Source organism: Chrysemys picta, chromosome 14, assembly GCF_011386835.1.
Source record: "Chrysemys picta bellii isolate R12L10 chromosome 14, ASM1138683v2, whole genome shotgun sequence".
NCBI lineage: Eukaryota > Metazoa > Chordata > Testudines > Emydidae > Chrysemys > Chrysemys picta.
Window position 1 is genome coordinate 2,904,759 of NC_088804.1, and position 23,708 is coordinate 2,928,466.

Genomic DNA, 23,708 nt, shown 5'->3' on the forward strand with positions numbered 1-23,708 from the left:
ATGGACTGGGACTACCCCTGTCAGCTTTTCCTTTTTAGGTAGCCTCTCTCGTGGCATTGGGAATGGGAATAACTAAAGCTACCATGACAACAGACCTACAACGCATGAGGTCCATTCTCCTAGTGATTTGTGTGTTGTCTCAACATTGGCGCATCCATCTCAAATACAGTAAGAACTACCCCACAACTACCTGCACCAAACGCAAATGAAACCCAACCTGTTTGGGCGTTTGGCTCAGTGAGCATGAACCTGTTCTGTAGCTGTGGAGGAGACAGATTGTTACCCATAAACAACAGAGGTGACAAAGGGGGAAGGAAGGGCAGTAGAAATGTGCATTTCCCCCCACACTTGGTTAGCATTTATTGTAAGTTTCTCTCTATCTCGGGTCTAATACAGCATCCTTTACCATGACAGCTGAGTCCCCTATAGATCAGGAGCCTGTGTACAGTCTCTCTCTGTCTCAGATATTCATGTGGACCTAACAAATCAAAAGACATTTATCTGTTCAGAGCTGGTTGATCAAAGTATTTTCCTGCTTCCTGTGGAGACACTACATTGTCTCCCCCACACGGTGTGTCGGAAGAGGTCTCCCTAAGTGCTATTCTTCTGCCTACGCAGATTTCCACCCCATCTGGCATGGGGAGAACATAGCTCCTCATTGGTCTTGAATTTTCTGAAGTTTCATCTCTCAGGGGACGGGTTTTGGTCCTGAGGGGAATTGGTTTAGCAGAGCCGGGTGCACTCGGGGAAAAACAATGTCAAGAGTTCATGCTCATTATTAGACTCGCTATTGGTGGAGTGGGCTGAATTCAATATTTAATGACATGTGATTATGAAACAATAACTCCCCTTGTCTGTTAAATGGCAGCAGATAGAATGGCATCACATTTGCATGTTGTTCTCATTTTCCAGTAATTGATTTAAACTCTTGCACGGTGTCGCTGTGCATTGCTGAACAGCTGCTACACGTCACTAGCCGGTGAAACCTCTCTCGTACATCTCATATTGATGAACTTTGGAATCTGTCAGACTGAGATGCCACATCACTTTATAATTTGAGAGGGTCTTTTATCCTATCATCTTAAAGAGTGTTTAAATATTAACTACTTATGCCCAAAAATGTCCCTCTGAAGTAGACAAAGGAGATAAAGGTCATGTTACCCTCCTCCAAAATGCTGCCACTTCTGTGTGGAACACCACTGCTGATTGATGGCATCAAGGAACACTACATAGTTTAGGACTGAAAGTGGAGAAAAGACCATCCAAATAATACTGGGAGTGAAATTTAGGGAGGCAGAATATAAATATCTAACCTGCAATTTGGGCAAGACACAGGAGCTAACTTCCTTACTGTTCTGAGAAGTGCCATAAGATCCTCGATGATGACAAGGCTTCTGCACCTCACTTGTGTACTTGGTCCACAGACAGCACCTCCAACAGATATGTCTATAGACACTAATCACCTCCCGCAGCCCAGATCTATCTCCCTGCTCTTACCTTCCTCTTCAAATTCTTGAAAGAGGCTAAATAACTGATTTACAGCACCCGGAAATTTAGAACATTCTCTTGCAAAGTGAATTTCAACAGCACAACACAAGGGAAGTCCTCCTCCCCTTCCACAAGGAAACACATCCCACTAATGAGCAGCGCCAGGCTGTTGAGAGCCCCTGCCCCCAAAACTCCCTCCCAGGTTTTACAGTGTGAGCTGGGCCAGGCCTTTGGAGATTAGTGAGTGTCATGGATGCCATTGTTGTGCAGGTGTGATCAGTGAAGCTCCTAGATTGAAGGTGCGCCTTAGTCACTGGGACTTGGGGGTTACAAACCAGCCAACCTGTCACTCTGGGAAGAGGGAGCAGGGATGTTCCCACAGTCCACTTTGTGCTTGTCATAAACTATCTGACTAGCTCAGGTACTTGCAGAGTATCTGTCCCCTTAACAAGGTGTATTATGACACCAGAATTATGGTGTAGGCTCTGTGGCAGACCCTGTCTGTCTGTACAGCATTGCTCAATATGGCCCCAGTCCTGAACTGCTTAATACAAGCAATAAAAAGGACAAAACTACGGTGTGGATGTGTAGGGCTAAAAGCTGCTCCCACTGAAGTCTATGGCAAAACGTCCCTGGACTTTAATGGCATCATGGTTTGGCTTGTTGTGTCCATAGCTACAGCTTGCCTTCAGTGGGAGGATAGAATTGCAGCTGGCATGTAGCTATGTCTCTTCCAGGTAAAAACATTCAGAGGAAGCCAGCATGGCTGCTGGACAAAGAAACCACTCACCTAGAGAGTGTGGCCAAGAATTTCACCAGGCTGTATTCATTAGGAATAGCTTGTTAGTCAATGCATTTTCCCTGGTAATAGTTCAAGTATATTCCCCCTGCCCTGCCTGCCTGCCTCCCTCATGCTCCCCGCATCCCCAGCCTCCTAACATGCAGGAGAAACATTCTACCTAACTGGTCAGAATTAAAGAAATTACAGGGCGAATTCCTTATTCAGCCCTTGATGTCAGTAGAAATTTAGCCTAAAAATGGCTTCTGGAACTGGTTTGGTTATAATAATAGTAATAAAAATCTGCTCTCTACTCACCTCCATGAATTCAGAGCTGGATCCAACCTGCTGTCTGAAACACAACAGGAAGTTCTCCTCTGTGGGCAGGATCTGAGCCAGCTGGAGGGTGGGGGAGACAGCAAAGCCATCAGTGAGTAGAAGGCAAGTCACACAACACACAGAGAATCCTTGGCCCATCCCACTGGTGCGTGTAGACGGTGACAGAATAGGATTGTGTTTCCTTTCTTACTGCATCTTTGTAATTTTTGCTGCTGTCACAGGCCACTGCCATTTTGCGAGGGAGAATCAATGCAGCACGTTGCAGAGGAGATACATACATTGTGCTCTTTCTCTCTCATTGCAAATTTACTTTTGCTCTTAATTGTTTTGTTGTTTTGCTTAACCTAAAATAAGTCATTGAGACTAAAATGGTTGCTCTTTGCGCATGGAAAGAACATAACAAGTCCCATCTCCATTGTTTGCAATAATTCCCTAGAAAAAGGAATTATGTTTCAGATCTTCTATCTGTTTTGTCCTCTTCCTGATGAAACACATTAGCAGAGTGGATGTTACATTCCTCTCTAATGGCTAGGCCACTAGGTAATAACAGCCTACTGCCACTACCAGCTAACAGAGTGAAACCATTAGCTCCAGTGATTGAGGTCTGTGCTTTTGTGTGAAGGTCCTGGCCTTACATTCTGTTGATAGCTAAGAATGAGGTTTGTTCCACTGTAATTCAACATACTTTCTCCATGCGTTAATAAGGGAGTTTGAAAGTATTGTGGCTCCTTTTTACTTCCTTGTTTGTTGCACCAGCATCCTTGATGATGCTGAGCCCAGCTCTCCGAATCGTGTTAGGCAGTTAAGTGCTGCCACAGAACTAACCGGGGGAGGCCAGTCACACTAAACACTTTGTTCTACCTAAAGCTTTTGTAAAAGTGGCTGTTTTACACTTTAATTTTTGGTGATCAAGAAAAGGAGGATTTAAAAGTGGGGCAAAAAAAGTCCTTACATGTACTATTGATACCACCTAGGACTACTGAATGCAAAAGAATCATAAAAAATTCAGTTCCATCGACACTGTTTACAATTTGAGCTTTTTTTCCATTTGGACAGGGAAAACAAGCTAGACAAGGTCACATGTGTGCTCCTAGTCAGTTTCAGGCAGAAACTGGGTTTCAAGCACAGGAGGGAACTGTTTACATCCAGACAAAAAACTATCTTTAGTGACATTTTTAAAGGAAAACCCATGAAAACATTAGCAATGGGGTTGGGAACTTTTTAACGAAACCTTATATTTGAAGATCAAGGCAGCTAGGACCAAAGAGAATTGTTCCAAAGAAGATTAACAATTTGAAAGGGCCATAGATAAAACTGAGACCTAAACTTTGTGAGGTGCCTCTGTTTTTCCAATCAGTTCAGTTCTCCTTGTCTGCCTGCCTTTCGGTGCCCTTTTCCCAGCTGTCTTCTTAACTTTGAGTCATTTCTCCCAAAATAGTGTCAGTGTCTTAATCAAAGGGCTGGACAACTTTTAATAAGGCCTGTGCAGGCGAGCAGCTGGACAGAAGATTTCTTCGGAAGCTCAGGTTGGCAGGAGCCTCCTTTTTATTAGGAAAATAATAAAGTGGAGCTTCCTGGTAAATGGAGAGAGCAGGCAGCAGACTGGCAGGAGACAGAGTGACTGGCTTCCTTGATTTTTTCATTTAGTGGTAAACAGCTGAAAGGAACCATGTCCTAGCCACTGAGAACATCCTGGCTATATAGCTGGCTTTGTCATGACACTGACAGCAACTCACCAGAGCAATTTCATTCTCTCTGCAGGTAGGGCCAAATTTAGACCTGGTGTCACTCCAGTGACTTCAACAGGGAGGAGTTTGGCCTGACGAGTTCTCAGATACTGTAAAGCTGGAAGGATGTAGACTGGGGAGCAAAAGATCGTAGCCCCCACTGCCCATTGTATATACAGTATCTCTGCTCCCCAGTCAGAGTCCTCCCCTCGGAAAGAGAAATCAAGTCCGGTTCTGCAAACCAAGAGTGGATTCATGCAGATCCCACCCATTATGGCTGTGACTGGCTTAGCTGAATTGCTGCCATCCTAAGCCCTGCTCGGCTTCTGCTGTGCCCATGAGCAACCGCACCTGAGATGCAGTGACCTGAATACCGGTAATTCGTTGGTATGGTCAGCAGGACACACAGTGCGAAGCATGTTGGGATATGACCGAGTCAGGCCAATTACATCTTACTGGTCCCTCTGCATGTGCTGGCTCAAACGCAGGGCCCAGGCCTGGGGCCTGACTCATGCTGAGTAGCATTTTGGTCCATGATGAGTAGTTAATGGGACTAGTCAGTGTGAGTCAGGCTACCAGGATCAGTCCTGACACAACAGGGCCTCCTTGATGGTCACAGGGAGGAAGCGGGTGGAAGGCAAAAATGAGGGTGTACACACGCACAGGGGTGGGGAAAGGGCTGAGGACGGGGAGTCAGAATCACTGATGGCAAAGCGGGGAAGGGAATGGGCGGAGAGGCAGAGACTGAAATACATGCTCTGGGAGCTAGCGCCTCATCACTCATAGGCAGGGAGGGCAGAGTACAGAAAAGCGAATCCACCTCTGGGAAAGGAGCCAGCCAGACATGCTGCCTTATTTTATAGGGACAGCCCTTCCTTGGTGCCTAGCCTCCTACAGCCAACATCATCACAATGTGTGGCCCACACCATAACAGGGAGCGTCTCGCTACCACCATCCTCTCTCCCATTCATCACTGTGTGCACCCAGCTGCCCTACTGGCAACTGAACAGCTGCCCTGGGCCAACCACAGTAACTACTTATGTAGCCAAAGTACTTGGGGCAGTCGTGGGATTCGAATCTAGGACCTACCGAGCTGAAAGCAGAAAGTAAGTGGGGGGCTGGCCCCCCACTGAAACTTAGTGGGTTTTTGGTCGGCCCCCTCCCACTATCAAAAGAAAGGGGAAGGGCCAAAGAGAAATCAGGATCGTGAGACTGTCAGTCCCCAGGGCCAATGGGGAGACGCCAACACTCCAAGTTAGCCCCATTGACAGGGCAGGTGAGCCAATGAGGGAGTCAGGAACCTGGGGTCCTGTCCTCCCTGTGAGGGGGAGCTGCCTGGGTCACAGTAGGGCAGAGCTAAGGAGAGCAGCATGGAGTCAGAGCTGGGCTGGAGCTGGTGCAGTGCAGACCAGCCGTGCCGACGGGAGCCAGGGCTGAGCTGGCTAGCAGGCATCCCTCATGCCACGAGTAATGCCAGAGAAGAGAGTGGTGAGCAGCTGGGGAGAGCAAGGGGGCTCTGGGGAGAGGGCCCAGCGCAGGGAGACATCGCCAGGCCCAGAGCCAGCTGTGTGGGGTGTCCCTGGGCCCATGGGCGGGGGGGGGGTCCTTGTTCCTTTACCCTTTTCTATTTTACCTTATTTTTCTAACAGTTGCTGTTTAGTAAATTGTATTTGGTTTAAGCTATAAGTAATGATCAGTGGGCCAGGGATGTGGCTGGTGCAGAGAGTACCCCATCCCTTGGCCTAAGTGCCCACAACAAGACTGGGGTTAAACCTCCCAGGAATCCTGGGCCCAGCTCTACTGGGGGTAACAAGCACTCTGCCACATAGGAGCATGGAAGAAGTGTCCTCAAGGTCAGGCAGGCTTCTGGGTAAAGGAAGTGGGAGCGAGGACTCCGGTCCTTTCGCTATCTGATTCCACTGGGGGAGTGCAGAAACCAGGAATAGTGGGACCATTCCCCCGCTTGCAATGAGCTGCCACCACCGGAGCTAAAGAAGTAAGCATTAGCAGACTCGTACACCTCTTATGGGATGCAAAGCACTGAACTGGAAATCAGGAGACCTTGGTTATATTCCCAGCTCTGTCACTGGCCTGGTGGGTGACATTGTGCAAGTCACTTTGCGGCCCTGTGCCTCAGTATCCCCATCTGTCAAATGGGGATTATGATGATCAGCGTAAGAGCCTGCTATTATGTATATCAATCATTAGAGGGCAACAGATTGAGATTCCTCACTACCCGGAGTGCAGATCACACGTACCTGGGCAGGCAATATTAGTGCTGAATGGAAACACGGAGAAGCCAAATCCTTGTGACCAGCCAGCTCCCCACTGGTCACCATGAAGTGCTCTGCAGACCGTAATCTGGGACTACTGCCTCATTAAAACAATATGCCACACAGTTCTCTCTCATATTGCAACAATCATGCAAAATAGATACAACTTTGATACCTCATCCCAGGTATGATTTTATACCACTGTCCCTGAACAATCAGCTGCATCTTTGACCTGACAGTTGATGTAAGAGTTTATAGCCCTTCTCAAATCTCATTCTAGCTACGTCATTTTTATTGTTCCTATCAATGCCTAATCCTTTCCTACATCCCACTAAGCTCTCGGATTTAATAATTTCCTGCAGCAGTGAGAACCAGGCCTCCTGGGTTCAGTTCTTGTCACTCCGATAGAGCAGAAATAGAAATGATCCAGGAAAAGGCAGCCGAAATGATTAGAAGCCTGTAGAGACTATATGAAGATAAATTAAAAAGATTAAGATGCTTTCCTTTAGAGAGGAGATGAATCGGGGAGGGAGGGGAGGGGGGGATATAAAATCATTACTGGGAGAGAGGAGGGTTCCCATTTGCCCAATCCCATAACATGGGAGCAAAAGGGCAGCCAATGAAATGTAAATCAACAACTTCTACAGCTGATAAAGGGAAATTCTGTTTTATGCAAAGCATAGTTAGCCAGTGGAACTCACTGCCACAATATGTTAGTGGGATCGAAGGAGGAATTAAACATGTATATGAATAGTGAGAACATCAGCAGCAGTTACACTAGCTGGGATAACAATCCATAATGAGCATCAGCTCACGCTTCAGGACACAAGGCAACCACATTAGCTGCCAGGGGTTCAGAAGATGTTTCTCCCATGGCTATTGGATTGTACTATTGTCCATGTGGTAGAGAACCAAGGCTTGCATTTTCAAAGGTGCCTAAGGGAATCAGGCGCTCAGATCCCATGGAAATCCAATGGGATCTGGACACCTGACTCCCTGAGGCTGCTTTGACAAGGCAGTCTAATGCAACATGCGGCAGGATTCACACTCCCCACTTCTGGAGTGCAAGAGGATCCATGTGTCTATGCTAGGATCTAATCCCCAAGCATAGGTGGCCATCCTGGTCCCAGTGAAGCCAATGACAAGTCTCCCACTGATTCCAGTGGGGCCAGGATTCCCCCTGAGCATAGTTGTATCGATGAGAGCAGCTTGTGGGAGCGATGCTGGCGCTAGCACCACTCACCTCTGCCATTTCAATTCTGCCATCTGCATTCTTGTCATACTTCTGCATGAACTCCTTCATCTTCTCTGCAAAGTTGCCGTTCTTAGAGTCCTGTGAACAAAGCAAGAACGTTTGTCCCTCTTGACCTCCAGCAGGGCCTCTGTGCCCCCTGGCCCCTCCCGCTCCATGCACTGTGCCTGGTCAGTGCGTTGGCTTCGAGCCATGAAAGGTTGGGAAGGACGCTGGTTGGATGTCGAACAGGCCAGTACATCAGAGAGGAGCCCCTTTCACTCTTAACCCAAGGCAGGAGAGCCAACGGACTATCCTACCTCAACACAGTAGGGTTAAATTACAATCGTGTCTATACGCCCTGTTGCGTTAGGCTCTGTACACACGCACAAAGAGACAGGCCTTGCCCGGAAGAGTTTACAGTCTAACTAGACAAGAAGAATTAGTCTCATTCCCAGCTAAGAAGCTGAGGCACAGTGAGATTGAGGGAGGCAAGGGCAGAGCTAGGAGGTGAATCAGATTTTCTGCATCTTGAGGCCAGTGCCTTAACCCCAAGAGAAGTCCCGTCTAGTCCAAGAGAGCAGACCGGCAGCTGGCAGGGGACACTAATCTAAATGAGTATGAGGTGAGTAACAACCCAGCCTCACATCAAACCAGGAAAGGCAGCTGCCCATGTGTCCCTGGCCAGCTAACGCCGGCTTTACAGATTACTCTGCAAACCAGAGTGGTCCTGTTAATGCCAGGGGCTCCTTTGGGTGGGGAGAGGTTGCAGGATCAGGATCTATGAATATAACTTGTGCTAAGGTGACTCGGTCTAAAGCTCCTATTGACTTGTTACACCTCATGGCTCCAACGTTAACTCAGCGTTGCTAACTCTCGTGATTTATCATGAAGCTCACGCTATTTGGTGTTTTCTCTTCAAGCCCCAGCTCCTGGAGTCATGTGATTATAGGAGAATTGCAGCTTGCATTTAAAAAAAAGTAGGATTTGAGCACTTGGGTCTGTGGAGAAAAGCTGGAAAATGTGACCCCCTAAAGGCTCCAACAACAAATATAAAGACCCCAGATCTATTATTTTTGTGATTGGGAGGGGTGGGGGGGGAGACTGGCCTGTGATTTTTGCAGGGTGGGGTTTGGCAATGTTAATGACTCAAAAATGGCAAAGTAGATTTTGCAGAAACTTTCCTAAACAAACATCACCTTGGGGCTGAGACCAAGCCTGGAGGGCCAGATACTGGAGACACTTATGACATGGACAAGCAGAATATTGTGTGTACCGGGGAGAAAGACAATCAAACTACCCACATCCAGCTCTGCTCAGCTTGCAAGTCATAGGAGCTGGAAAACAATAACCCAGCCTTTCCGCAAGCAGATAGGAGTTTAATGGTCACCCTCTTTTCAGCACCCTCTTCCTTAGCTGGCTTGTCATTTACTCACTGAAAACAAGAAATAAGATCAAGAGTTATGAGGCTTTGTTGCTAGAGTGTCTCAGGGCACGTCTTCACTACCCGCCCAGATCGGCGGGTAGAAATCGATCTCTCGGGGATCGATTTATCGCGTCTCATCTAGACGCGATAAATCGATCCCCGAATCGATGTGCATACTCCACCTCGTCAGGAGGAGTAAGCGGCGTCGATGGGGGAGCTGCGGCGGTCGATTTGCCGCCATCCTCACAGCGGGGTAAAGTGCTATTACAATTGTGTTGACTTTTGTTTGGGGCCAGCTCTTCCGTATGTGAGTAATCTGATGGGTGGGTCCCTCTTTAAAGCAGCATGGGCTTCCCATGCCTTCTTACCTTCTGGCCTTGCACAGCCAAAGCAGTAGAAAAGGCCACCTGGGCTAACCCCAAGGGGCCTTGGTTAGGCAAGGGGTTTTCACTGGCCAGCAGGGGGCAGTGTGATGACGGGCTGAGCAGTGTTTGGTTAGCAGGGGATGGGCAATGGATCTGCTAAGGAACAGGCTTATACACACTGTATGCGTCTGGGCTCACGCCATGTCAAATGGCTTGGCCTGAGTGAGCAAACCTTGGCTGATGGGGACCCCAAACTGTGTGTGGAGGGGCCAGCGGCACAGTGTGGAGCTAGTTCGCTGCCCTCTCAGCGCGCACATCCAAGCCCCTGTAAAGGGAGCACAGCCCCAGGAGGCAAGAACAATCAAAGCAGCAGTCTGGTTATGCCACTGCCCCTCCGAGGCAGTGAGGCCCTGCTCTCCAAGGCTGTTTGGAAGAAGAGGAGCTCGTGTTTCCAGTGATTCCATAATTTATGCTGTCAGTTCCATCTGCAGCCTTGCATATGCTCCAATGAATATTGCACAGACATCCGCCGGCAGGCTGCCAGGCTCCGTGCCACCTGTGCCAGCCTGATGATCACGTGGCAGCGGGCGAGCCTCGTTCAGTCTCACAATGGTGTGAGAAGGGTGCTGAGCTGCAGGGAAAGCTCGTCTCTGGCTTGCCTTGGCCGGAGAGATGGCTCCATGACCCAGCATATGAGGGTAATATTGGGGAGGAGGGGAGTAGAAAATGAGAGGAATAAATGAGGCTCTTTGGGGATCCAACCCCCCCTCCCAGAACCCACCCCGGGATGTTAGGGCTAGAATGAACGTTTCATAAGGAAGGAGATCAGAGCTGGCTCAGTGGCAGGGCTCTGCGCTGTCATGCAGGACAAGTGGACTAGCAGGGACTGGGCTCAGGCTGCAGAGTGGGTAGCTAGGGTCTGAAAGTAGCAAATATCCTGAGTTGCTCAGCAGTGGCTCTCTCAGCTGACTGACGCCTGAATGGATTTCAGCCTGGTCCTTAGCCAGCGAGGACTGGCGACTGAACCCACCCCAGATGTTTCAAAATCACAAGTCGGCCCCTTCCAAAATCATGAGTTTTGGGGTGCTTTTTATTTGCCTGCTGATATCAGACCCTTCAGGTTGTCCTCGGGTCACGTTCTCAAGCTGCTCTTCGCAAAGCCTGAGGGCTAGAAAAGTATTTGTATTGACCATTTTAAAGCTATTCTTTACTAACCAGAAGTAGCTGTGACCTAAATTCCCAATGTCAACTGCAATATGGCACAGCCAGCTGCTGGGGCCTTAACATTAGTCGTGATGCAGAAGAGTGAGCGACCACCCTGCTCCTTGCAGCACAGCACCTCCAGCTCTACGCTGGGCCAGTGGCGGCAAAAGTGCCATAGAGGGAAGCACACCACCTACTGAACCTTTCACACACACACCCTTCCTGTAGCTGGGGCATTGGGGCTGCAAAAGAGTCTCATGTAATCACTTGACTCCAGTAGCTGGGGCTTTGAGTAAAACATCAAATATTGCAAGACACAATAAAGTCACAGGAGTTGGCAACACAGACAGTGCAGCCTACAAATGCATATTTGCAACAGATGTTTCCAGTGTTACAGAGAGGCCATAGGTTTTTTAGACCCAACTGTGAGCCATGTAATAATGTGAACATGTGGGAGAAATACCCTAACTTCTCAGTACATGGAAATACTTGCCCAAGTAAAATTGGTAAGGCACAGATTGATTACTAGCCAAATCCTGCTGACTTTGAAGAGTCAGGACCAATCATCATCAAGAGGTGTAGCTTGGCACCCACACTGGGATTTTAGGTACCCTAGAAGTGGGCCTGAGCCAGAGAGTTCAGAACCAGACTTTTCCAATGTCCAGAGCTGTTTGGAGCCAGGATTGGAAAACTCCGCCAATCTTGAGTCAGTCCCAAGCCCCTGAATTCTTTTGAAGTTTGTTTTTCACTACTGGGCATGGCCCCTAAAACTTGCAGGTGATGGGCCCAGATTCCAGCTCCCTGAAAGGGCTCTTCATTGCAACCCTCACAGGGAATGAGGCAACACTGGGCTGTGCGGGAGACTCAGGTCAGGAGAAGAACAGGGAAGGAGGGAACAAAGAAGAGGAGGAAGAACAACAGAAGAGGAAAGGAAATGAATTTTTCTTACCACTCCAGAGCCCTTTCTAGCACTTTCTAGCTCCTGGAAGAAGTTTTCCAGTTCCTTGCCTTCAATGTAGCCATTTCCTGCAAGGAAAACAAACACATGGTTAATAGTGGTTGAGCCAGTGAGGGGGTTAAGACAGTGCCAGATTAAGGCCTGTGTGGAGAGGCCCAGCTCCTGGAGTCCTGTGATTACACCAGAATTTAAACATTCAGAAAAAAACCAAAATGAATTTCTAGCCTTTGTGGTTGGGAAAAAAAGCTTAAAAACATTGCCCAAGTGTAACCAATGCAGTGATGTCCGCCTGAGTCTGCAGAGAGCCTGCGACAATTGCTTGGAGAGGGGAAACTGCCCCTTGTTTCTCAATAGGGGGCTAACTCCAAGACTTTCTGCTCCAGGGCGACCAAACCTGGCCTGTCAGAGGATTGGGTGTAACAGGAGGAGTAGAGTGCAGCTGGCCTGGCCCATGTATCTAAGTGGTTTCACCTGGCTGCTGAAGTATGTCCTGAATTTCCCCACAGCCTACCCTGCTGCTCTTGGTGGAGACAACGGGGCTCCATACTGCTTCTCTTGCCTCTCTGGGAGTGGAGGCCCCCTGCCACCTCCACTCCCAGCCGGGGCAGGTCCCGGGCACAGGGTTCTGGGGATAGAGCCATGAGGGGCCTGGTGCCATAGTGTGCCTGTGGTCCCAGATTGCCTTATCCAGCCCCAGTCCATCTAACAGGAGGAGCTCTGTGTGTCTATGGAGTTCCCTTGCCACACTCCCCTGACCCCTGAGCACAGGCAGGAAGGAGGCTCTCCAGCTACTCTCCCCTAAACTCAGCTCCGGAGTCAGTAACTCAGCCGGGACAGGGAGCGGGCGCAGGAGAGAGCAGAACAGATTCAGGCAGTGTCTCTCCTCTGGATTTCCCTCAGGCACTGTTCACTCCTGCAAGGGCAGAGACTGGCGTAACTGGGGCTCAAACCTTCCAGACTAGGCCCAGAACTCGGGCAAAGGGCCTGGGCTGGCTCACAGGATCAGGAGAGAACTGGATATGGGCCCATGGCACAGCATTTTAGATCCAGATCTGAAGTGTGAGGCTGGTGCAGCCCGGCTCTTGCCTCATTATTGGAAGACAGGCAGAATTCTGCTGGGTTGGGCCGAAACCAGCCCAATAGACACAGCCTCTGCTAACTGAAAGCATCTCATCGGCGCAGCTCCAGGCAACACTTTGTTCCCACACATGCCTCTGTCTAACCCTCACCCTGCCTCAGCCCATCCCCTCCTGCCCATCACACCCTCACTGACACGTCAAGCCCTGCCACACCCGTCCCCCTGCCCAGCGCACAGCGTGAGGGGTGTCATCTAACCGCAGGGTTAGAAGGGACCGCAAGGGTCCTCTAGTCCAGGGGTTCTCAATCCGTGGGGAGGGACCCAAAACTGCGTCACCGGAATGTTTCAGAGGGTCGCGTGGCAGCTCCTGTCCCAGGGGGCCGGCTGGGCTCCCTTCCCTGCTGCAGTCACTGCAACCTCTGGGCTCCGAGCACCATTCAGGCTTGGCCCAGCCGTCATGAGCCAGGTCACAACTCCACTCACACACATGTGGTCCAGTCAGGGGGGCGGGGCCAAACCGGAGTGGTGTGAGTGCCGGCAGGACCCAACCCCCCGGGAGGCGGGATCCAACCGAAACCACCCAAGGCCTTCACCCCCAGACTATTTACTGGGTCATGACAGGCCGTAAACATTTACAAATGGGTCCTGAGCCCACAAAGGTTGAGACCCCTGGGCTAGTCTAACCCCCTGCCAAGATGCAGGATTTGTTGGGGGTCTAAACCACCCAAGACAGATGGCAATCCAGTCCCTTTCTGAAAATCGCCAGGGGAGGAGCTCCCACCACCCCCCTAGGCATCTGTCCGTCTCATTGTCCTTCTGCTCTTACAGATACAAAGTTTTTCCTGAGATTTAATCTAAATCTGCTACGCTGTAGATTGAATCCATTCCGCCTTGCCCTGCTCTCTGGGGCAAGCGGGAACAATGTTTCTCCATCTTTCTTATGGCAGCTTTTCAAGTATTTGAAGACTATCATGTCCCCCCTCAATCTCCCCTTTTCCAAACTAAACCTACCCTGTTCCTTCAGCCTTTGCTCATATGACTTGCATTCCAGCCCTTTGAGCATCTTTGTCGCTCACCTCTGGATCCTTTCTATGCATTGGTGACCAAAACTGGACACAGTACTCCAGCTGAGGCATAACCAGCACCAAGTAGAGCGGTACTATCACTCCCATGCTATGCCTCTGTTAATGCAACCAAAATTGCATTTGCTTTTTTTGCCAGAGCATCACATTGCTGACTCACGTTGAGGTTGGGATCCACCACAACTTCCAGATCCTTCTCAGCAGTGCTGCTGCCAAGCCAGCTATGCCCATTTCACAAAACCCGGTCGCCTTACTTAGCTGCAAACCCACATGAAGGGAAGCATGGCACCTGGTGAAATGTAGCACAGAGTCTTCTCCAGCTCTGTTTAGACCCCTGTCTTTCTGCCCCCATCTGTGGCATGTCTGTCCTTCACTAGGCCAGGAAGCAGGACTCCTGCACTAGCTTCCAAATAGGAGTATGTAGTGCCCTAGCTGCCTTATAGGGCTGCAAGCCCCAGATCACTGACTTGGAATGATCAGGGCCTTCGATCCCACCCTGTCTATTTGGGGTCCAGGTGAGTGGCACAGGTGCCATCTCCATTTAACATTTACAGGAAGAACAGGAATAATGTGCCGGGCAGCTTGGAGTCTGTCTGATTTCTCAAGCAAGAGGGAGGAGATGGTAGCCGGTAACTCGTGAATAACCCTTCCTGATCCCGGGGGAAGATAGCAATCCGTAGGACTAAAGCTCAGTGACCTTGTGACTTGGAGGAAAACAAATAAAAGTCATTTGCCCATATGAGACACTCTGTACCTCAAAGGAGCACCCTGGAACTCCCTATTCTCCACTGTGATATGAATAGGACGTGTTTGTACAAAGGATGCCTTGTGAGGTCTCATTTTTAAGTCCTGATTTGTTGAACAATCATATCCTGTTGGATTATGTCTGCTATCAATGTGCTGTGAGGTTGGGAACACCCACAGCCAGCCTTTCAGTTACAACAAAGGAGTAGCCATCAATAGCCATTAATGGCTCATCAACGCACAATCCACTAGCCCAGAGGCTTCTCAGAGTGGGCACGTGCACAATGGAGACTGCCTGGCCCCCACCTCACAGCAAGGACATTTCTGGCAGCTGGAAGAAGGTATAAAAAGAGACAGTGACATAATCGCTTGGCCTCTTCCCTGCCCCCACCCAACTCAACCCCTGGAAGAAGGTCTGGAGGACAAAGACTTTGGACTGGGGGAGTTTGGTCCCAGGTGGGGGGTTCCCAGCCTGTGTATTAAGGAACTGTCACCTGTTTGTGCCCTCTGGCGGGGTGAGAAAAGCTGTTTCATTCAATTCCTGCCTAGACTAAACGTTTAGAATGCGTGTTACCTTTCAATTTTCTTAAGGTAACTATCTCTGACTTTATGCCTACCACTAACAATCACTTCAAATCTCTTTCTCTGTCATTAACAAACTTATTTTAATGTTGTCCTTACCAGCGAGTCAGTCTAAAGTGCTTGGGGAATCTGCTCATGTTACAAAGGCTGGCGCCGGCCCACTTTCCTTTGGTGAAGTGGCCAGGCTCCTGACCAGTGCAAATTGGTACAGTTCTGGGGTGCAAGACTGGGGAGCTGGGGGGGACTGGCTGGAGCCTCCCCATTGATGGGTCATGAGTGGCTGGGAGATCATTCATGCAACTCAGTTGGGTGTGTCCCTGTCAGTAGATGGCTGTGTGGGTGCAGGGCCTGTCAGTATCACAGTGTGAGAGACAGCCCCAGGTGGTAGCTTTGGAGGACTCAGCGAGTCCACAGTCCAGGATGCACCTCGGGGACCCCGCCACACCATGGCAACAACCTGGCAAGATCTCGTACAGAGATTCACTCGGTGCCATCCAGCATAACAAGACCTAGCCTGTCAGCCTCCCAAGTTAGCCTGTCTGGGCCAGCTACAGCAGCAAGGTGACTCAAAGCCTTTCCAGAAGCTCAGATCTATAGCCCTAAGCAGGCCTGTGGGCTGTTGTAACATGCAGCAGTGGGCTAGTCTATCTTCCTAGGGTCCTTATATGGCCCCCAATACCGTAGTATCTGAGCACCTCACGATCTATTACCATATTTATCCACATAACACCCTGGGAAGCAGGGAAATGCTATTATCCCATTTTACAAATGGAGCTAAGTGACTTGCACAAGGTCACATGGGAAGTCTGTTGCTACAGCGCTAGGTCTCCTATGTACTACGCTACTGCTCTAACCGCTGAACTATCCGTCCCTTGTATTGAGCATAACTGGTGGCTGGCTGTCGTAGAGAGGCACATGCTAGGGCTGGTGTGTGATGTGATTAGTGTCAAGTTATGATGGAATCAGTGGATTTGGAACTTCCTCACCATGTTTGAAGGATCCCCTCTCTCTCCTGGTCTCCAAGAGCTCAGAACGAAAGCCCAGGGCTGTCTTACATTGGGTCGATCTGGGGCCTATGTAGCTTTGTTCCAACCCTGGCTCTGCAGTTAATAGTCTGGCAGCATTTCCATTATAAACTCTCATTTCAGGGGTGTCCAGCTCAGCCCCAACTGCTCGGTCTGGGCTGTGACTTGCTGCACAAAGTGTCGGCCCATCAACCTACTTCTCTCTTCTTACCAATCTGAGACTATGTCTCCACTACCGCAGGAAGTCGACCTACGTCACGCCACTCCAGACACAGGAATAACACAGCTGGAGTCAACGTAGCTTAGGTCGACTTACTGCGGTGTCTACACTGCGCTGCGTCGACGGCAGATGCTCTACCATCGACTTACCTTGCTCCTCTCGTTTTGGGGGGGAGTACCAGGGTCGACTGGAGAGCGCTCTGTGGACTGCGGTTCATTTGGTGGGTCTTCACTAGACCCACTAAATCAACTCCCAGTGTCAATCGCCAGAGTGTCGATCCGGCTGTAGTGTAGACATAGCCTAAGAGCGTTAACCACAGCCCTTTTTGAAATTGCAGGCAAGAGGGGGAAAGAAAGATGGGTCCGATTCTGATCCTTCTTTGAAGTCAGGTTACAAAAATGGCTTTGTTATTTTTGTTAAAAAGAAGAAATGTGGTAAGTGAGTCTCCCACAACTTGATCAGATCATTGCTTGTATTTTGAGATTAGACATCAGTTAATGCACGAATAGTAAAATAAAATCAGCCACTGAATATGCAGCAACTTGTCTTAAAAACTCTTTCATATGCCTTCTGGTTGTGCATAATGACACCTTACATTGATATTGCTCCTTCCTAATGCCTTGAAAGATTGCAGAACCAGAGGAATTATTTTGATCACCACTAAAATGCGGCCACTTCAGGTGTGGAATGTGGCAGTCTGTAGCCATTTTACAATCCATTAAATACAAACCCAAGATACTAAAACAAGGAACCCTCCAGCAATAAGCCCCTCTACAATGGAAACTGGCCAGGCAGAAGGAAACGTAACCAAAATCTCCACAACCCTGACTCCCGAGAAGAGGCCATACCGCAACATCGGCCAAACATCGTTCAGAGAGATGGAGTTTGCAGCATGCCCCAAAGGTCAAGCTGGGACTACTTCAGACATGGAAGGAGGGAGGGAATTCCTAAGTCAATAGGTGCTCATGGAAAATGCACTGTCAGAAGTGCCCTCTTTTCAACCAGCTTGGTCATGTCCAACGTTCACAACTGCTGCAGCAGCATGGCAAAGTGCTAGAGGCCTCTCTCAACTAATAATAATCCCTAGCTCTTATCTAGCACTTTCCGGCTGTAGCTCCCAAAGCACTCTACAAATCATTATCCCACAGGTGATGGGGAAACTGAAGCACAGAGAGGGGAAATGACTCGCCTAAGGTCACCCAGCCGGCCAGTGACAGAGTTGGATAGAACTGAGGTCTCCTGAGTCCCAGTTCAGTGCTCCTCCATTAGATCACCCTGCCTTTGAGATCCCAGACTTCGTAGGTCAACACCAATATCTTGCACTCCACTCAGAAACCAACAAGCAGCCACTGCTGATCATGGATGGTTGGGTCTTGTTCACATGCTCAGGGTCTAACTGATCGCCATATGTAGGGTCAGGAAGGAGTTTTCCCCGGGTCAGATTGGCGGTAACCATGGGGGTTTTCACCTTCCTCTGCAGTGTGTGGGTGCAGGTCACTTGCCAGGATTATCTGGGTGTATCTCATTTAAGCAGTTCTCTGCTTGAGGCATATCATAGTCTCCTGGGGGCCGTAATACCTTGGTCTCATTTCTTTTGTTGGGTCAGTGTGCCGGTGCCCTGTGCTATACAGGGGTCAGACTGGAGGGTCTGGTGCTCCCTTCTGGGCTGGAACTCTGACTCTATAATGGCAAGTCCTGCACCTAGCACGCTGACAGCTGCGTTCTGCGTCAGCTTCCACGTGGCGTTAAGGTGGCCATGTAGAGCACCCACCCTAGAGGCTATAAAGATGTGGATCAGTTTAGGGAGGCAGGATGTAAGTCCCCAAACTGGAATTTGTCCAGCACACTGAGACCATCATCCCTGCCATGATGCTGGGTCCTTGTCCCTCATCTGAATGCTGAATACTGACTCAGTGTTACCAGGCCACAGGCTGGAATGGCCCCATACATCCGCCTGGGTAAATGGCCCTAAACACCATTTGGAATCTTTGCAACTGATGGAGAGAACATCTCTGGATGTAAAAAGCTGCCTTCATCCACATTTATCCAACCTCCAGAAATGGCTCAGGAATCTTCCTCATGAAAGAACAGGAGGACTTGTGGCACCTTAGAGACTAACAAATTTATTAGAGCATAAGCTTTCGTGGACTACAGCCCACTTCTGAAAGAGTCACAACAAAATTAAATACAACCTCTCACCTGGGATATCGACTAGCATGTATCCTGATGCTCTACATTACAATCATTCTTCGTTAGGAATGGAAGGGTTGGGAGGGAGATAAGGTAGGATGCCGGGGTTGAAGCCTAGAGTTACAGGAAGCTTTACTATGGTTTCAAACTAGAAACTCGGCTCAGGTTTGCCAAAAGATTCTTAAAACTGGGCCAAGATTCCAACAACCCTGGGCTGGTGTTAAGTTTTTGGGTAGCAACCATGCCCGATCCTCTGGATCCACTCGTTTTTAATCCCAACCCAGGCAAAACCTCACTCTTTATTCCCCCCAAGAGGTACCGATGAGAGCCAATGCCTGGAAGTTGAAGCTAGACAAATTCAGACTGGAACAAAGGTGTACGATTTACCAGTGAAGTAACTAATCATTGGAGCAATGTACTGAGGGCCGTGGTGTCCTGTGTGACCTTGGGGAAGACCCTTAGCCTCTCTGTGCAATGGGGATAATAATGCTTCCCTGCCTGACACAGGTGTTGTGAAGATAAATACATTAAAGATTGCATTGGACAGCTCAAGGCATGTCACAAAGTGTTATACAGGAAATAGGCATTTATTATTTATTGGGATTACGGTGGCTTCTCCATCAGTGGCAATTTTTAAAATCAAGACCAGATGTTTTTCTAAAAGATCTGCTCCAGTTCAAACAGGTGTTAGTTCAGGGAACGTCTAAGTGTTCTGCAGGGAGGTCCCCATGCTCCCTTCTGTCCTTGGACTCTCTGAGTCGTGCCAGGTGCTGTAAGCACATGCAGTGAGAGACAGTCCCTGGCCCACAGCCTAAACAGACAAGGGTGTGGGGGAACTGAGGCCTGGAGAGGAGAAGGGTTTTGCCCAAGGTCACACAGCAGGTCAGGGATCATGCCAAGAAACCAGGCAGGGTTGCCAATTCCACATAGCAGGAAGTCACCGGACAAACCTTGAAAAATCGCTAGATGTTGCTGTTTAAGCACTCAAAAGGAGTCAAAAATGTCACTAAACAAAATGTCGAGAGAATTCACCATCTATCTATCTATCTGTATATGCGCCCAGGCGAGTATAGGCACAAAATCATTGACAAGCTGCTCAGTAACGTTAATAAAATCCATTCCATGCCATTCTTACTACGTTCTGTTGCATACCAAGTCAATCTCATTATGTCTCAACTAAGCACATTCCTTGGAAGGAATCGCTTTCCGGGGCTTCTTGGGCTGAGATCACTGTAATCTGCAGGCGAGGAAAAGAAGTTTGTGGAGGCTAATTAAATAGTTTGCTAAAGCCAGGAGCACTTTGGTGAGAGCAGCACATTAGCCAGGGGGTGTTTTTAGCCACGTGTTCTTTCTCGCTGCTCCGTAGTAGGTAGCGCACCCTGTGATGCAGGGAAAGACGGCTAATGAAGTGGGCAGGGTGGGGGAGGCAGGTTAGCCAGTGGGGAGAGCCGCACAGAGGAAGGGGAGGTGGGATGAGACAGGGCCATGTGCCCCAATAGGGTGGGGGGCACCGTGACTCCAGGGATGAAGCCCTTACTACAGGATCAAAGGTGGAGATTTCGGCTCCCCTTTACTCCTTCCCCTGGCTGGCCTGTGGTTAGCTGCCCAGCTGGGGGAGGGATTAGGAAGGGGTCTGGCTAGCGGATTGTTGTTTTTAAATCTACTTTCTTGGTGCCCTGGCTCTCCCTTTCACTAACCTGTCGGCTCAACTCCAGGCTGGCAAGAAAGGCGAGGCTCAGCTGCAATTAACCAACCCCAGCCGTGCTGGGCTGCAGTGTCCAGAGCGCCCTTCCCAATGAGCAGAGGGCACCCTTCTGATGACAGTGGACTGTTGTAGTTGCTTCTGCTTGTAAGTAACAGTGGCAGTTACAGAAAGCAGTGTGCAAAAAGCTGTAATATTTCAGTAGTAATAATTTTTGCAGTCTATGGGAAACAGAGATGTCAAAACACAAAGCAGCATCCACTCAGCGACTCCCAGGGAGTGGCAGTCTCAGGAGCAATTTAAGGGCTGGCTACAACCTGTGCAAGGGAACTCAAGCAAGGATGCAGGAAACAAAAATCTCTTTGCTCACTGGTGAAAGCGGTACTTCCACTGCCTCACCCTAACCCTGACGGGGACCGTCTGTTTAGTCTCCTGAATGTTGCTGAGTCAAAACTGCACAGCCGCCTGGGTATAAACCCAGTAAACGCTCTCCTGACCGTAAGAACTGGACTGAAACGGTTTGGAGAATCATGCTGCCCTTACAACTTTCCTGATGCTGTTATAAGACGAATAGGAACAACTTCAGCCTACTCTTTTAAAGCAAACCAGTCATCTCGCAGGAGTCAGGAACCTGAGCCGTGTACCAGTAATCAAGAGCCATCTCCAGCCAAAGAAGGGGAATGGGACTGGGATGAGAATACTTTGCAGGTTTAGGTATGTCCAGTGCTTACTTTGTGATGAAAGAGGGGTCAGGGCTCAGCTGCCCTCAGTCCCAGCAAGCCCAAACACAGATTAAGCACTGCCCAGAGGTGCTGGGCACATAGGTAGGAAGAACCCTCTGCTTTGGGGCTACTGAATATTCCCTCTTTAATCATGTAAAAAGAACAGGAGTACTTGTGGCACCTTAGAGACTAACAAATTTATTATTAAATTTGTTAGTCTCTAAGGTGCCACAAGTACTCCTGTTCTTTTTGCGGATACAGACTAACACGGCTGCTACTCTGAAACCTGTCTTTAATCATGTGTGTTTTGTTTAGAAAGCAACACTACCTTATTGCAACGGTGGGGGTTTTTTTGGTTGGTTTTGATGTGTTTTTAATTACAACGATTTGGTTCAGTGGAGGAGGATTTACAAACCTCAGCTGTACGGACTTTGCTCTTTGTCTAATTGAGAGTCCAATTTCCACCCATTTAAGGGGACCTGCCTGGAATGGCAGAACCTCCCCTGGCCCTGATTAAATGTTCTCCCACTCTCTGAGCCCATTCAGCAGAGGGCTTAAGGTTTGTATGTGAGCCAGTGGCCCTCTGCTCATTGGGAAAGGCGCTCACAGGTCTGCTGGGATTGGTTAATTTCAGCTGAGCCTCACCTTTCTTGCCAGCCTGGAGTTGAGCCGACAGGTTAGTGAAAGGGAGAGCCAGGGCGCTCGGTGCTGCAGGGAACCAAGAAAGTAGATTTAAAAACAAAAACCTCCCCCCAAGCTGGGCAGCTAACCCCAGGCCAGCCGGGGAAGGAGTAAAGGGGAGCTGAAATCAAACTAGCTCCACCTTTGATCCTGTAGTAAGGGCTTCATCCCTGGGGTCACGGTGCCCCCCACCCTATTGGGGCACATGGCCCTGTCTCATCCCACCCCCCCTTCCTCCATGCAGCTCTCCTCACTGGCTAATCTGCCTCCCCCACCCTGCCCACTTCATTAGCCGTCTTTCCCTGCATCACAGGGTGCGCTACCTACTACAGAGCAGCGAGAAAGAACACGTGGCTAAAAACCCCCCCTGGCTAATGTGCTGCTCTCACCAAAGTGCGCCTGGCTTTAGCAAACTAGTTAAATAGCCTCCACAAACTTCTTTTCCTCGCCTGCAGATTACAGTGATCTCAGCCCACGAAGCCCCGGAATGCGATTCCTTCCAAGGACGTAGTAAAGAGTTTAATAAGCAGAGAGGAGAATGACCTTGTGCCAGGCCTTCAGCCCCACCCCCAAGGCTCAATGGTCCTTGTCCCTGCCTCGCCTCAAGGAGGATGGCGGGGGTGTTATATCCCCTGCCTTGGGGTCAGTATGGGAACCCAGACTCCTCCCTCTACTCTGGGTTCTAGGCCACTCACCCTGTACTAAACAGCTAAAGGCTGCTTCCTCAGACTCACTGCTGCTTCCCTGCGCTCCTTCCTCTGCCTCCCAGCCCTCTTCAGAGGGTGATGCCTTCCTGTGGTTTGTCACTGGAGGGTCCAGCTCCTTAAGCTAATTCCTGACATTTTGCAGCTTATGCAGAATTCTAGCTAAGCTCCCTGGCATCTCCTTATGCTTGGTCTGCAGGCTCTCAGCCCAGCTGCTGCTGGTCGGCCAGTTAACCACAGCTAAAGAGGGAGTCACTCTGCCCCTTAGTGGCTGGGGCAGGATGGGATTTATACACCCCAGCACAGGATCTCAAACTTTTTGATAGGCCCTGTCTGCATTCCAGAAATTTTAGTACAAAGTCGGCTTAACCTGGTAACTTACGAAAGTAAACCGCCCTGGTTAGTTACACCAGGGGAGATTTCTCTAATACGGGCAGGGGCATAATGTGGCCATGTCTTAATAGAGCCACAGGTTGTGCCAGCAAGGCCGTGAGGTCCGCCTGGCTGGAGGGCTGAGCTGTGAGATGGGACAGACCAGTGGAGGCTGAGGGCTGTGGACAGGGGATGCTAGAGCTGAGGAGGTGGATGCAGCATGGCTGGCCAGGAGGGTGTGCACTGGCTAGTGAGTGACCCCTCCACGCATACCCCTCACCCCTACTTTAGACTATAAGCCTCCAGGGCTGGCACTTTCCTGACTGTGTGCTCGGTGCTGTAACTGCAATGAATGTGGGTGCTGGGGGGTCGGGGCAGTTTACTGTAATGTCCCAGGGCAGATCAGATACATGATCTATCGCTGCCAGATGAAATGGTCTAATGGAAACGTGCACAGACCCTCACTAGCTGCTCTTCTCTCTTGCACCAGTTCTTGTTCACTGGGAAGTCACTTCTTGGGGCCTATTTCTTCTCTGCTTCTTGTGTGAGGAATTGCTCCCAGTTTCATGGCGCTGAGGCTTAGCTACAGAACACTGAACTTGGAAATGCCTGACAAAGCCCTGGCAAGCGGGTCACTGGGAGAAACTGCAGCTGATGTGGGGGGAATCTGGGAGAGCCACTGCTGCTAGCCCAGGTACCGCCATTGCTAGGGCCCCAGAAATGAAGCTCTTATGGAGAGCTCCTTCCATGTGCCTCCCTCTCCATGACAGGGTTACCCGGGCCGGGCCTCTTGGGGACAGTATTGCTGTGAGTCGCCA

At 49.7% G+C, this 23,708-nt stretch overlaps 1 protein-coding gene across 1 annotated transcript in view; it reads right to left on the bottom strand.

The window, feature by feature from the left end:
- The window catches only part of CALB2 (calbindin 2), a 52,448-nt gene that overhangs the window by 10,615 nt on the left and 18,125 nt on the right, over positions 1–23,708 (bottom strand). Inside the window, exons 2-4 of the mRNA XM_008174677.4 lie at positions 11,780–11,856; positions 7,849–7,938; positions 2,585–2,665 (exon numbers count right to left, since the gene is read on the bottom strand). Of these exons, the coding sequence (XP_008172899.1) occupies positions 2,585–2,665; positions 7,849–7,938; positions 11,780–11,856 (248 nt within the window). The remainder of the gene's footprint in view (positions 1–2,584; positions 2,666–7,848; positions 7,939–11,779; positions 11,857–23,708) is intronic.